General features: G+C 59.4%; 1 protein-coding gene and 1 long non-coding RNA gene across 2 annotated transcripts in view; one reads left to right on the plus strand and one right to left on the minus strand.

The window, feature by feature from the left end:
- The window catches only part of COL18A1 (collagen type XVIII alpha 1 chain), an 80,180-nt gene that overhangs the window by 47,363 nt on the left and 17,876 nt on the right, over positions 1-14,941 (plus strand). The window contains exons 3-6 of the mRNA XM_081820728.1: positions 4,578-5,122; positions 11,371-11,457; positions 12,193-12,252; positions 14,171-14,884. Coding sequence (XP_081676854.1) covers positions 4,578-5,122; positions 11,371-11,457; positions 12,193-12,252; positions 14,171-14,884 — 1,406 coding nt within the window. The remainder of the gene's footprint in view (positions 1-4,577; positions 5,123-11,370; positions 11,458-12,192; positions 12,253-14,170; positions 14,885-14,941) is intronic.
- On the minus strand, positions 6,892-8,839 carry LOC115942338 (uncharacterized). Its single transcript, XR_004076935.2, has 3 exons — positions 8,780-8,839; positions 8,284-8,413; positions 6,892-7,381 (listed from the first exon to the last, which is right to left on the minus strand). It is a non-coding gene; the product is annotated as an uncharacterized LOC115942338 (long non-coding RNA).

Consider the following 14,941-nt stretch of genomic DNA (forward strand, 5'->3'; position numbering starts at 1 on the left):
CTTCTGTCACTCAGCGATCCGCACTCACAGTCCCTCTGTCTTCTCATGGCATGATGGCTCGTTTCCTCTTAGCGCTGAACACTCCCCCATTGACTGGATGGACAGTTCCCGTATCCATCCACCCGCTGAAGAGCAGTTATGCACGAAGGGTTCCAAGGGTTGGCAGTTACGCATAAAGCTGCCTCAAGCATTGTGTGCAGGGTTTTGTGTGGACGTGTGTGCTCATCTCCTTTGGGGAAACATCAGGGAGCGTGATTGCTGGGTCGTATGGGAAGAGCACGTGCCGTTTTGTGAGAGACCACCGAATGGCCTTCCAGGGTGGCTGCCCCGTCTGCTTCCCCAGCAGCCGTGAATGAGCGCTCCGGTCGCTCCACGTCCTCCCCAGCGCTTGCCGGTGTCCGTGTTCTAGACTGTGGCCATTCTCGTAGGTTTGTAGTCGAGTTCATCTCCCCAAGGACCTATGATGTGGAGCAGCTTTACGTATTGGCCATCTGTATGTCTCTCTGTTCAGGTCTTTTGTCCATTTTTAAAAGATTGTTTGTGTTTTAATGTTGAGTTTTGAGAGTTCTTTATATATCATAGATAACTGTCCTTTATCAGATGTGTCTTTTGCAAATGTTTCCTCCCAGTCTGTGGCTTGTCTTCTCACTCTCCAGACATGGTCTTTCACGGAACAGAAGTTTTACATTTTAACAAAGTCCAGCTTATCAGTTCTTTTTTCTTGGATTATACCTTTGGTGCTGTATCTAAAAAGTCATCCTCCTATCCAGGGTCCCCTAGGATTTCTCCTGTGGTGTCTTCTAGAAGTTTTAAAGTTTTGCATTCTACATTTAGTCTGTGATCCATTGTGAGTTAATTGTGAAGAGGGTAAGGTCTGTGTTAGATTCACTTTTTGCGTGTGGACATTCCGTTGTTCCAGCCCTATTTGTTGAAGAGATGATCTTTGTTCCATTGATTACCTTGCTCCTTTGACAAGGATCCATTAACTATGTTTGTGTGGCTCTATTTCTGGGCTCTCTGTTCTGTTATATGGATCTATTTGTCTGTTCCTTCTCCAATACCACACTGTCTTGATCACTGTTGCTTTATAGTGACTCCTGAAGTTGGATAGTGTTGGTCCTTTGTTCTTTTCTAACCTGTACACAATGTTTGTTCAACTTTGTTCTTTTCCAACTTTGTGTTGGCTGTTTTGGGACTTTTGGCTCTCACATAAACTTTAGAATCAATTTGTCAATATCCACAAAATAACTTGGTGGGATTTTGACTGGGATTGTGCTGAATCTACAGATCAAGGTGGGAAGAACTGACATTTTGACAATATTGAGTCTTTCTATCCATGAACATGGACTATCCCTGCATTTAGTTAGCTCTTTTTTATTTGTTATATTTATACCTAAATAATTTGTTTGTGGGAATGCTAATGTAAATGGTATTGTGCTTTTAATTTCAAATTCTGCTTGTTCATTACTGGTATATAGGAAAGTGATTGAATTTTGTACATTAACCTTGTGTCCTACAACCTTGCTATACTCACTTATTAGTTCCAGGAGGGTTGTTTTTTGTTTTGTTTTGTTTTTGCCAATTCTTTTGAATTTGCTGCAGAGATAATCATGTCATCTATAAACAGACGGTTTTATATTTTTCTTCCCAATCTGTGTACTTTTATTTCCTGTTCTTGCCTTATTGCATTAGCAAGAACCTCTAGCACGATGTTGAAAAGGACTGGTGAGAGAGACATCCTTACCTTGTACCTGATCTTAGTGTGAAGGCTTCAAGTTTCTCACCATTAAATGTGATATGAGCTGTAGGGGTATTTTGTAGATATTCTTCATCAGATGGAGGAAATTCTGTCTTATTCCTAGTTTACTGAGAGTTTTTACCAGGAATGAGTGTTGGATTTTGTCAAATGCTTTTTCTTCATCTATTAATATGATTTTGTGATTCTTTTTAGTTAGTGTGTTGACGAGATGGATTCCATTAATTGATTTTTGAATGTTGAACCAGCCTTACATATCTAGGATAAATTCCACTTGGTTATGGCTGGCCTGTTCGCTGAGAGGGAAACTGTCCTCAACCAGGCAAGTCCCCATATTATTGGATGCCTTAATCCAAGGGGAGTGTGGCCCAACAAGAGGGGCCCCCACTGGCCAAAGGTGTCACCCACTGTATTCCCATGAGGGTGCTTTTCTAAACTCTCAGAGCATGGCATGGGCATTTGCTTTTTGGAGAGATCTGGTTTCCTGCCCACGACAGCTGGGCGAGTGCCTTTAGTGCAGCAGGTGCCAGAAGGTCTGCGGGGAGGTGACCCCATCCTCCACTCACAGAGCCTGTAACTGGAGAATGGACCAGTGATGTTAGGGCCAAGGCATTTGGAGGCTTACTCCCAATGGGAACCATGAGGAATTCATGGAGAGGAGGGAGGTGCCTGTGCATCGCTGTGGTCCCTGGGCCTGCCCTTGGAACACGCTCTTGTCATTCAGCCCAGGACATCAATGGCTGTGGCCTCTTGCATTCTAAATTAATCTGGAAAACTTCTAGCTGCCTGGGAGGAAGGGCAGTGGTGGGCATATCTATGTTTAAATTTGGGGACACCTGAGTCAGGACAGCAGGGCCACAGACATGGAGGCTGGTGAGAGTCCAGTTTCCTAATCTTAGAGCATCTCCCTGAGTGCATGCTCAGGCTCCAGGAACTTCTGATATGAAGGGACCATCGTAGCAGCTACCGTACTGGTGGACAGCATTGTCTGTCTTTGAGCATCAAGTAGCCACTGTCTTCCCAGAGCCTGTGGTCCTCCTGGAAGGTCCCGCTGCTCCCTAGCACGGAGACCAGGCTATTGTTCCAATGAGGCTGCTGTCTGCACTGCACTTGGTTCTTCCCACGTCCCATCTGTAGGGGTCTTACCTGCAAGGGATGGGGGAGCCCCAGCTGGCTGGTGGTGCTGCCGACAGGGTGGGAAGTCAGGGCTATGCAGAGCGGAGATGCCCACCACTGCCCCGAGTGGACCAGCCCTGGAGGGTACCCAAAGTGCATGTCCTCATGTGGGTGGCTTCTGTCTCTACTGTTTTCACTTTTTGTTCTCAAAGAGCTCTTTGCAAGATAGAATTGGCCTTAGGAAGTTGGGGTTTGGCATTGCTTCCCTCTGCTCTGACCAGCCCCCCCCCCACCACACATATTCACGTACATTCATGCACACAGTCACGGGCTCGCCTACCACCTTCCTCAGGACACCCACTCGTCAGCAGCCCCAGAAGAGGGTCTCCCCCCATGTAATTCTCACCTTGGAGATAGACCACACCCAGACTGTAGGTGGGGTCTTGAGAGAAAAGGCTTTGGGTTGGGGCCTTTGGCTGGACTGTGGCCCCGAAGTCCCAGCTCCAGCTGGTAAAGTGGGCATGCGTACAGGAAATCACCAAAGTATGGGTCTGTCCTTGAATCTGTGTTTGCGCCACCCTGTGTCCAGCAGTGACTGCACTCCCCGGACTGAGAGGTAGGCCCTGCCCTCTGTCCCCAGCACCTGACCCTCTTGGCCCAAGATCGTCAGGCTGCTGGTGGCCCGTGCATGCCCAGGAAGCATGCCTCCTCCACGCTGCTCCAGAGGCTCAGGCAGGTCCAGGTCAAGTCAGGCCCTGCTGGGTCCCAGGACCAGCATCATGGAGAGCAGGGCCTGTGTGCCCCCCACAGCAGCCTCTGGTCCCATTGGAAGGACAAGAGATGAGGGAGAACACTGGGCCCCATGGCTGGGTCCCCAGTCTAGACTCAAGCCACCTCCATGTGGTGGGAGGACACGGGGGAGGAGGGCAGACCATGGGCTCCTGAGAGTGAACCGATGGGGCCTGGGACTCTGAGGGGTATTTGAGAGGAAGGTGGGGCCACCCAGTGTGAGCATCTGTTGGTGAAGGAACCACAGGTCTCCCTAGTGGCTTGTCCGCCACGTGACCCCTCTGCAGGTCAGGGTGGACACGGCGGGAGGGGACACCAAGGGAGCCCCTGACAAAGCTGGGGCACCCGGGTGGGATTTGCTGTATTACGAGTGTGAGCACAGGCCCGGAACCACAGGGACGGATCCTCCAAGAAACAGCCCCCATTCTGATTTTCTGCCCCTGGGGGGTTACTTAGTTTCCAGGCGGGTTGGTAATGTTGGTACAGTGCAGGGAACTGCGGGGTGGACGGCTTCTCTCTTCTGTAACAGAGTGATGGTGTTAGGGCTAACACCCCGGGCAGGGGGCCTTCCCTGGGGCTGGAGCCCGGCTCCCGCTGTCTGAGGGCGGGGAAGTGGGTCATGCGGTGAGGAGGGGGTGCAGGCCCCGGCACCGGCGGCCGCTGCCGTGCTCAGCCACATCCTTGCCCCCTCTGTCCCCCTGATGGGACGGTTCCCGTCGCGTCCTCTGGGGGCCCGTGAGCCCATTGCGGGGGGCAGCAGCTTGTGGCCACGTGTCCTGACCCAGAGTGGTATTTGGAGAAGCAAGGCAGGTGCCAGGCAGGTGGGGAGCCCCTCGTGACTCAGTGTCCCCCCGGCACCCTGCCTGCTTGGTTCCCCCAGGCACGCCCTCACTGGGGGTCTTCATCCTCTTTGCAGAAAGCCTGGGCACGGAGGTGGGGCTCCTGCAGCTGCTTGGAGAGCCCCCGCCCCCGCAGGTCACTCAGGTGGATGACCCCGACATCGGGCCAGCCTTCGTCTTTGGCCCGGATGCCAACAGCGGCCAGGTGGCCCGGTACCACTTCCCCAGCCCGTTCTTCCGTGACTTCTCGCTGCACTTCCACGTCCAGCCTGCCACCGAGGACGCGGGGGTGCTGTTTGCCATCACGGACGCGGCCCAGGCGGTGGTGTCCGTGGGCGTGAGGCTGTCGGGCGTGCGTGATGGGCACCAGCACATCCAGCTCCTGTACACCGAGCCTGGTGCCACGCGGACCCACACGGCCGCCAGCTTCCGTCTGCCTGCCTTCACCGGCCAGTGGACGCGCTTCGCCCTCAGCGTGGACGGCGCGACCGTGGCGCTGTTTGTGGACTGCGAGTTGTTCCAGAGGGTGCCCTTGGTGCGCTCCCTGCGGGGCCTGGAGCTGGAGCCCGGCGCCGGCCTCTTCGTGGCCCAGGCCGGAGGAGCAGATCCTGACAAGTTCCAGGTAACCTGGAGGCCACTGTGCTCTGGGGGGACCGGCCCTGGGAGGGGGGGGGGTCCGTCTGGCCATGGGGGACAAGGACGATAGCTGCCTCCTGCCCTGCCTCGTGCCGCCGTCTCCCGGGGGAGGGCCGCCCCCGGGCAGAGCCGTCAGTCCCCCTGGAGCCCGGCCCTGGGGGTCCCGGCTCCGTCGGGCTCCCGCATGTCACCTACTGCCCCTTTGATGCCCCCAGCCCAGGAGGCCCCTTGGGACCACCTTCCTGCCTGGACACCCATCCCTGCCATGACAAGAGCCCCCCACCCCCCTTTGTGTGATGCCGGCAGTGACCCCGGGGCCCCACCGGGGTGGGCAGGGTCCGTGTCCAGGCCCACGTGACTCGTGCACAATGAAAACGGGGATTTCAAGACAGTAACAGCAGAGCGTAGCACTGAGCATGGGCTGTCCTGGGGCGGGCTGCACCCCGTGGCGGCCGCATACCCACTGGGCCGGGCCGGGGTTCACAGCACCCGCCCACATCAGGCCTGCTGGTTATCCTCGTCACCGAACCGTCCAGCCGTGGCTCGGAGTGGCAGGGGCAAAGTGCCCCGGGGACCCTGGCACGCGCTGTCCCCACCTGTCCTCAGGGAAGCCCCCTCCCCCTGCACCTGGCCTTGGCCTTCCCAGAGCCTGAGGGGCAGGGGGGTCTTTCTCCCGGGCCCTGGGCCTCCCACCCTCCGCGGACGCTGATTCATGAGCCCCAGCCCTGCCCCTGGAGCGGCCCACAGCTAGAACGCCCCCACGCCTGGTCAGACAGGGTCCCTATGTGCACCCGAGGGGGCAGTGTCCCCGGGACAGAAAGTTAATTATTGCCCAGACAAAGGCCGCCTGATGGACGTTGTTCTAAGTCCTGGTGACTTGGGGGCTGAAAGCTGACCTTTCACCTCTGGCAGGAACTTTAACCTTTGGGGTCTGGGAACCAGCAGGACTTTGATACCAAACTGGGCCTCTTTGTGTTTTGGCTTGATCCTCAAACATGATTAACTGGAAGGAAGCCCGCCGAGGGAGGGGCTGTGTCCACGGGCGGCTTGCTGAGGGGCATGCCCCGCAGCTGCAGATGGAAAAGCACCCCAGACGTTCCCTGCGTCTTTTCTTTCTTTCTTTCTTTTTAAGATGTATTTATTTGAGAGAAAGAGTACAAGTGGGGGAGGGTCAGAGGCAGAAGCAGACTCCCCTCTGAGCAGGGAGCCCGACCCGGGGCTCCATCCCAGGACCCCGGGATCCTGACCCGAGCTGGAGGCAGACGCGTCACCGCCCGAGCCGCCCGGGCGCCCGCTCCCCGCGTCTGTAACACTTCAGCAGAAGGGCTGCCTGTGAGCTGGTGGGGACGGGGTCGCCTGTGTCCCGTGTGCTGGAGGTCACCACCGTCGTGGACGAGGGTGCCCAGCGCTTCCTCCCTGGGCCTCGTCAGGCTGTGTGTCATGTGAGCAGAACGCAGTCGCCCGTCGGAACAAGCAGACGGCGTCTGGGTGTTTTAACATGCATGTCTTGGCTGTTAGTGTAGACAGACTTTAATTTTTTCACATGATTTTTTTTTTATTAAAGATTTTATTTATTTATTTGAGAGAGAGAATGAGAGAGAGAGAGAGAGCATGAGAAGGGAGAGGGTCAGAGGGAGAAGCAGACTCCCTGCTGAGCGGGGAGCCCGATGCGGGACTCGATCCTGGGACTCCAGGATCATGACCTTCGGGGGAGCCGAAGGCAGTGGCTTAACCAACTGAGCCACCCAGGCGCCCCACATGATTTTTGACTGAACTTCTTCTTTGGTGACTGGCCTGCTTATGGTCTTTGCATTTTTGTTTTGTTGGGTTCATCCATTTCTTACTGATTTATATAAGCTCTTTATATATGAAAGAAACTGGACCTTTGTTTTGTCCACTGTAAATTTTATCTCCCAATTTGCCTTTTGCCTTTTTATCGTGTTACTTTTTTGCTTAAACCATTGAGATATTTAAGTGTTTCCGTGGAAGATGCCCATGGTGGGTAACATGGTGGCCAAGCCTCTGAGGGTAGGGAAGACAGGAACGGAGTGAGGTGTCGGCTCCCCCGTTGGCACTGAGCTGCGGCCTGCCTGCCCTGGGCAGCTGCTTGACTTGAGCTGACTTCACTTGGGCCACGTCCACCTGAGCCAAGAGCGGTCTGGCTCCTCGAGTCCCCGCACACTGGAGGCTTCAGGAATTTCTGTGTGGGTGTTGGATCAGACTCCAGCAGGCGGAGGGAAGAAGCCTGGAGGACAGAAGACAGATCAGTTTAGCGCAGGGCTTTGCAGACTTTCTGAATTGAGGTTCCCGGGGAAGAGTCCCTCCCGTCATGGGATTTGTAAGATTTGGCAGAAGTGAGTTCAGGGCTCAGGATGCCGGGAGGAAGTGTCCCCTCCGGCCCCTCCCGATGGGGCGCCCCAGGCTCGCAGAGCCTTTGTTGTTTGTCTCTGGCTGGAAACACTGCTCCTTGCAGGATTACTCTCCTTGAGTCAAACGTGAGAGGGAGTGTCTCCTGGGAAATCACGCCTTCCATCCAGGTACTGCGGCACTTGGCTCAAGTGCTCTTACTCAGTGGTCTGGGGCCTTCTTACTGTTTTTAACTATTTCAAAAGCTCTCAGGCCGCATTTCCCTTGACGGACCCCCTCTGTTGAAGAGCCTCACTCTCCCGATCGCCATGGGCTTGCATCTCTGTGTGCACCCTTCCTCGTGGCCTCGGGCTCTCCGGCCGCTGGTGGCGGCTTCGGCCCACGGACGGCCCACAAACACCCCCCGCGCTGTGCGGAGCGGATGTGGCCCTGCCCTCCCGGAGGCTGCAGCCCTGCGGTGGCACCTTGCACGGAACCGTCACTTTGTCGACGGCGAACCCGTGACAGGTGGTGAGTGTCCTTGGCACGCGGCCGTGTGGGCCACGTTACAGTGGACATCCTCGCCCGGTCCACCGAAGCCGGGAGGTTGCCCGCCAGCCACGGGCAGGCTGGATGCCGGGGACAGCACGGAGCAGGCCGGGCACGTGTCGTCAGGGACCCGGGCCCCCAGCCCGGCGCCCAGACCCGCCTCTTCGGACCGAGGGAGAGCGGGGGTGCTGCGGTCACACCCGCCCCCACTGACACCCGATCCCACACGCACTCCCACCCCCTTTTACTCACCTGAAGTGACGTCACGCACCGGGAGGAGGGCCGAGGCTCGAGGCCATGGCACTGCTGCGATTTCCTGCTTTCCCGGGGGACAGACAGGGCCGCCGTTGTCTCCGATGGAAAAACTTGCCCGGATGTGACCCTGCAAGAAGGAACCGCGAGGAAGCCAGATGCTCTTATGCCAACAGTCAAGGCTTGACGCAAGCAGGTGGTCAGAAGCCATGGGAGCAAGGAGCACGAGGAAACGGGGTGGGGGGGCAGCCCCAGCTGTGGCTGCGGTAGGTGACCGGGGACCAGGCTGACCCGGGGCGGGGGCAGCCGAGGACGGAACAGCTGAGCGGGGGCAGGGGTGAGTCAGGCCTGGGAGCGCTGCGTGCCATGCCCCCCATATAGGCTCACTCAGCCCCACCCGCAGCCAGGACACGGCCCTTCCTGGGTCAGAAGCCACCCCGCAGAATCCTGCGGCCCCGGGAGTCGGGGTCCCAGGGAGGCGCCCAACACCAGTGACCTCAGACTGGCTTGTGCAGCACAGAGTTCTCATCGTCTCCACAGCTACGCCTTGTGGCCCACAGCATGGCAGCATGGGGCATATTTTAAATGGCCTTTGTTAACAAAGTGCAAAGTCTCCAGATTTCACAACGTTTGCTTCTGAGCCTGACCAATATTTGCAGTGGGTCTTGTGACTTGCACAACTGACGTCTTCCCCACTAAATGTGTCCCTGGGGAGCTGCGGCACCCCAAGCCAGCGCGCCCCGCTCTCCTTCTGTGCGGGCATCCTGGGGAGACCCTCAGGGCCCGCGCTGGTGCTGGGCCAGGTCTGCTGGAAGCTCAGAACCTCGAGGGACGGGGTCTGGGGGGACCGTCACGGCGGGACGTCTAGCCCCCTGACCCCACCTGCTATGAACGCCCACGCCCTCCCCTCATTGCTGCCACCCCCAGGGACACCCATGCCGCCCCGTGGAGAGCTCGACCTTCTAGAATGTAACATCTGCCCTGTGCTATCCCTGCGTCTTCAAACTTGGTGATCCATGTCACCTGGGCCACCCTGTCCTCCTTCAACAGGGACCACGATGCTGCTGCTGACCCCTGAGCTGACCCCTGCATTTGTAAGTCCAGGATGGCCTGTGTTTCCTGTGGGCGATGGTGCCCCCAGGAACCTGGATGTGGAGGGCACCTGTGTGTGTGGCCCTTGCTCCTGGTCTGCACACACGTGCTCATGGGCACACACTGCTCACACACACACGTGCACTCATTCACACACACATGCTCTCACCGCACGCACATACGTGCTCACATGAACACGCATGCTCTCATTGCACGCACATGTGCGCTCACATGCACACAGGTGCAGACTTGTCCACATGCACACGTGCACACACGTGCTCACACGCACACACACTCTACATGCACACGTGCGCTCACATGCACACAGGTGCAGACTCGTCCACATGCACACGTGCACACGCGCGCTCACATGCACACGCGTGCTCTCACTGTACGCACACATGTGCTCACATGCACACTCACTACATGCACACGTGCGCTCACATGCACACAGGTGCAGACTTGTCCACATGCACACGTGCACACACGCGCTCACATGCACACGCGTGCTCTCACTGTACGCACACGTGTGCTCACATGCACACTCACTACATGCACACGTGCGCTCACATGCACACAGGTGCAGACTTGTCCACATGCACACGCCTGCATTTGACTGCTTCCTGCCTGTGTCCTCAGCCGCCTCCTTCCCCTGCGAGTTGGGGCACTGGCCCAGCCGCAAGTGCTCTGGGAAAATGAGGACCTCACGGTAATTGTGGGGCGACAGGCGCCTTCCTCCCCGCAAGTCCCGCCTGGGTCCCTGGGTCCAGCCATCCTCATTGGCTTCCCAGGAGCAGGGGTATGTGCATGAACGAGCACGCGTGTGCATATCACGCATATCCATGTGCACGTGTGACACACTCCGAGACGGGACGCAGCCCCACAGGCCTCACTGTCAACAGCTGGGGGTGGGGGTAGAGTCAGGCAGAACTGGCCCCCGAGATGCAAGTCCTCCCGGGTAGGGATCCCGGAGTGCTTCCTGGAGGAGGCGGCCTTGGGAAGCAAGTGGAGCCCTCAGGCTGGGCTCAGCTGGGGACATGGTGGGCTGTTTCTGGTTTGTTGTCGCAGCAGGCTGGTCAGGGTGTCGAGGGTCAGCTGATGAAGGGAGTCTGAAGGTCATTTGGAGGAATAAACTGAATAACGTAGGTGGGGCCAGCACGCGGCTTGCGGACACTCACTGAATGCCGTTCCGGTGTGCAGAGCGCTGGGCTTGGCCACGCTCAGCCCTCCGTGTCCTGCGGGGGTCGACTCCAGCACGACGCACCGCGGTCGGGACAGACATGGGAGTGCTCACCAGCCGGCCCCTGACCCAGGGCTTTCTATCACCGCAGTGGTTCAGACGCACCTCTCAGACTGACCAAGTACAGCTTTTATTTGGGAGAAATGCACCGGCGTACATCCCCGGGAGTTAAAATGTTACGTGAGAAACAAAGAAAACACTGGAAAACACGTGTGTGGACGCTCACCATTTCCCGGCAGGGGAACCTTGCAGCAAGTGGCCTGAGAGGCCCGGTGGCTCAGCCTGGAAGGCGTGTCCAGGGGAGCACCCCTCCGACTCCGCCTGGGCGGCCTGAGCTGCCCGCGTCCTGGGGCACACCTGCTGGTTTCCGGTCATGGCCTCCGGCGGACCCAAAGTAGCCAGGGCCACACACGGCTCCCCCTCCGCCGTCACCACCTCCTGAGGTCCCGGCCCCCCTTCGTTTGGGGGAGATGCGTATACTGGTGATCCTCGGGGCCGGTGGTGCCTGCTTCACGCAGCGCTCTCCAGGAGCGCGCCTCCATTCCAGGTCCCCTCACACAGGTGCTTTTGGAGCCGCAGGGGGAGCGACCTGAGCACGATCCACTCCCTGAGACGGCCTCGTCCTGCACCTTCTCGCGCCGCTCCGTGTCCCTGCTGAGATCACCCCCGGCGGTGCCGGGCTCCGCGCTGAGTGCCGGCCTGCCGCACCACCTGCCTCGGGACCGACGGTGACCCCTCTCTCCCTCTGCCTTTAGGGGATGATCGCGGAGCTGAGGGTGCGCGGGGACCCCCACGTGAGCCCCCTGCACTGTCTGGAGGAGGACGATGAGGACAGTGGCGGGGTGAGTGACGGGGTTCCCTCCCCCACCCCACCCACCCTTCCCCGAGGGCGGAGGGCCCAGGGCGCATGCTTGCTGGGAACCCCGAAGTGGTGGGACTGGAAAGGTCTCCCCTGAAAAATGCCATTTGGGTACCAAGAACCTGGGACCACGTTTTCATTTACCCATGACACCAAAAGAACATTTCCTGCCTAGAACTTTCCGCTTAAAAACTCATACCGAATCCAGAGCGTTAAAAACGGTCCCTAGAAGAGCCAGTTGGGTGCCGTGGTCGCTGGTAGTCACCGTGGCCGGATGCGTGTGTGTGCATGTGTGTGAAAGCGTGCATGTGCGTGTGTGCGTGCATAGGGCCGATGTTCCCAGGGAGAATCCAGAGCGGAAAATGCCCTGGTGACCCCACGGCCGGGAACAGAGTGAGGCCGTCAGCCGTGTGTGCAAGCAGCGCGGGATGAAAGGACAGGTCACATGTCCCGCGGCCGCGGGCCACTCTGTTCAGCGCCGTCAGGCCGTCCACCCGCGGCCTCCGTGTTGACAGACCGTGCCTAGAGCCCCCTGTGCAGGGCCTCCGTCCTCTGGCTGTCTCCCAGCACGGTGTACCCGGAACGGGACGACAAGTCGAGAAAAGGAACGTGTTCACGGTTCTGCGTGGGTCTGACGGGCGTGCCCGCCGGCGGCCAGACTGACCCCCCACGGGGATGCCGTTTGGTCACGGCTCCCTCCTTCCCTGCACGCCCTCAGGTGTCTGGAGACTTCGGGAGCGGGCTGGAGGAGACCCGGGAGCCTCTCAGGGAGCAGTCGGTGAGTGCTGTGAAGCCGAGCCTGCCCTCCTGGGGTCCTGGTGGGGGCCGCCCGCCCGGGACCCCGTCCAGCAGTGGGGCCGCGTGAGCGCACGCACGGGAGACTTGCGTGGGCTCCCTGGGACCTGAGGACACACTCCCAGCTGGACGCCGGAACCCTGGGACTCAGGTGGCCCCTCCAGGAGATGTGCCCTCTTATCTCTGTCATGAGGGATTTAAAATAAGGTTTCTGATTCTAAAGGCTCCCTGAGTCTCTGGGGTGACCTCGTTCTGTTTACGCCTCTGCGTTAGCTTGTAGGGGCCTCAAAGTGCTAATGGTGGGTATTACGGCGAGGAAGGTTCCGGAGGCTGAGTCAGAGCTCACCCGGCTCCCCCGCCTGATAATGCGCGGGAGGGAAACGGCGGCCTTTTCCCCTTTGCACGAACCTGTTGCCTCTGCCCTTTCCCCCAGCCCACCTCCCGTTGCCCCGTCCCAGGGCTTGCACACTGAGGGGCCGGGACAGTCAGGGTGCCGAGCTCCACCCACACAGGGGGCTCTGGAGACCCCCTGGTCTTGCACTGGCCGAAGCAGCGCTGGGAGGGCGCCCGGCGGGCCCCTAGGACATGGCATCCTTGCATGGTGCCCGTGACGGCCCCTGCCCATGTCAGATGGCCTCTGGGTTCCTCACAGATGGGGGCTGGATTTGGACAGTCGCCTCTTCACCCACCGAGCTCCCGTCTCCCCAGGGTTCCCTGGCACAAACCAGAGCCTCGGGATGCAGAGCCCCCACAGAAATGGGGGTCCGAGTTCTGCCACGGCCGCGGCATGAAGCGCCAGGGCTTTGCGGCCTCTCTTGGTGGGCTAGAGGAGCCGAGAACCAGAGCGGGTCACGCACGTTCGCCCTCCGCCCCATAGCCTGCTGCGCTCGAGCTGGGAAGCCCCGCCCGTCCAGGCTCCGGTTTGGGAAACCTGGCCCGCCGGCCGCGGTGGTGGCTTCCCTGAGCACAGAGGACTGGCCCACAGCCGGCCCAGGGTAGGCAGGCCGGCCCAGGGCACGCGTGGCGTCCAGGGTCTCCCCACCTGCTGTCCATGGCCAGGCCTGCGCCTCCGCGTTCTCGTGCTCAGAGGCTGTGGTGTGTCGGGTGGCCTGCCGGGGCTCGGGGGTCCCAGGGCACCTCCCCCGCATCAGTGGGGCCCTGGCTGCAGGGGGAGGCCTGGTGTCCAGCCCTCAGGCTGGCCTCCCAGGAATGACGGTCACCGAGGGCCTTGACCTGCGCAGTCAGCAGGGAGCTCATGCCAAATGTGGGTCTGGCGGTTGCAGGAAGCCTCCTGACTGCGTGGTTGAACATGCGCGTGCTGGTGCCCGCACCCTTGAGGCTCCAGTGGGTTTGGGGGACCCGGAAGACGGGGTTGCAGAGCAGGGCTGCCTGATCTCCTCAAGGGTGGGTGTCAGTCACCCGGCCTTGGCCGTGAAGTGCCGGGTCGTGGCCCCCGCCGAGGACAAGTCACAGCCCCGCGCTGTCTGTGCGGTGAAATGCTGGCTGCTCCTGCCCCCCCAGGCATCTGTGAGGCCCCCCCAGGCGGGTCCCTGACCTCAGGGAGGAGCCGCAGCCCTGGAGTGTCAGTGAGGGGCTGTCCCGGGGCCTGAGCGAGCGGGGCGGGTGCCCGCGCCTCCCTGGCACACAGGAAGACCTCCAGCTCGGGGTGTTTGGCGGGGGGACCCTGTCCCCACGGGCTGTTTAGGAGAAGAGAGCTGTGGGGTCCCTGGCACATCTCCCTAGGATGAAGCCCCTGGTGTTTCATTCCCATCTTTCTGTAAGAATCTGTGAAGATCTCATCTTACAAACCACCTAACCTGGCAGATCGGCCGCGCATGCACGCACAGGACATCCGCGTTTGCTGAATAATGGAGGCCTTTCTCCCACTCTCACCTTGCCAGGGTCCGTCGCCCAAACCCAGCCTCCCCGAGGCTCCCCCGGTCACTTCTCCGCCCTTGGCTGCAGGCAGGGATGTGGAAGACTCCAGAACTGAAGAAATTGAGGAAGAAACCACGGTGTCTTCCTTGGGAGGTAAAACTATTCGGCGGCGTGCATGGGCGGCGAGGGGCTCTGTCCGTCAGGGACACGCGCAAAGTGGGGGGAGTGGTCAGCGCCCACCTGGCCCCCTGTGGCCCCAGCAGAGTCAGCTCGGAGCTGCTGCTGAGCCTGGCCTTGTCTTCACGGTTCGTTTCTTGTGTTGCTGTTCCTGGTGGGGGTTTGTGGGGCTGTCCCGAAGGTGCTGCAGGCTCGCTAGGAGGACACGAGGGTTGGCTTTGAAGGGGCACAAATCGTTGGACAGGTCGGCATTTGGGATTGGGGACTTCCCCCGGTGGCCGTGGGGGTCTGCTGGCCGGGGTGGGGGTGGGGCTGCAGGTGTGGACCGGCCGGAGGCCAGGCCGCCGAGCCGCAGGTACGCTGAGAATGTCCCCCGTCTGTCGCTGCTAAAGGATCACCACGAATGTGGCTCCTTGGGAGGCACCTGCGTCTTCCCTCGTGGTCCCAGGGCTGTGTCCTCTCCTGGAGGTCCCCGCGGAGGACCCGCTGCCTGCTCATTGGCAGAACTCAGGTCCCCGCAGCTGTGGGATGGAGGTTCCCCAGGGATCAGTCCTAGGTTCTAGAGGCAGCCCACGTTCCTCTGTTCCCAGCCACCCATGCATCTTCCAAGCCAATCA

This window comes from Leptonychotes weddellii, chromosome 1 (assembly GCF_054177405.1).
Source record: "Leptonychotes weddellii isolate Sample4059 chromosome 1, ASM5417740v2, whole genome shotgun sequence".
Classification (NCBI taxonomy): Eukaryota; Metazoa; Chordata; class Mammalia; order Carnivora; family Phocidae; genus Leptonychotes; species Leptonychotes weddellii.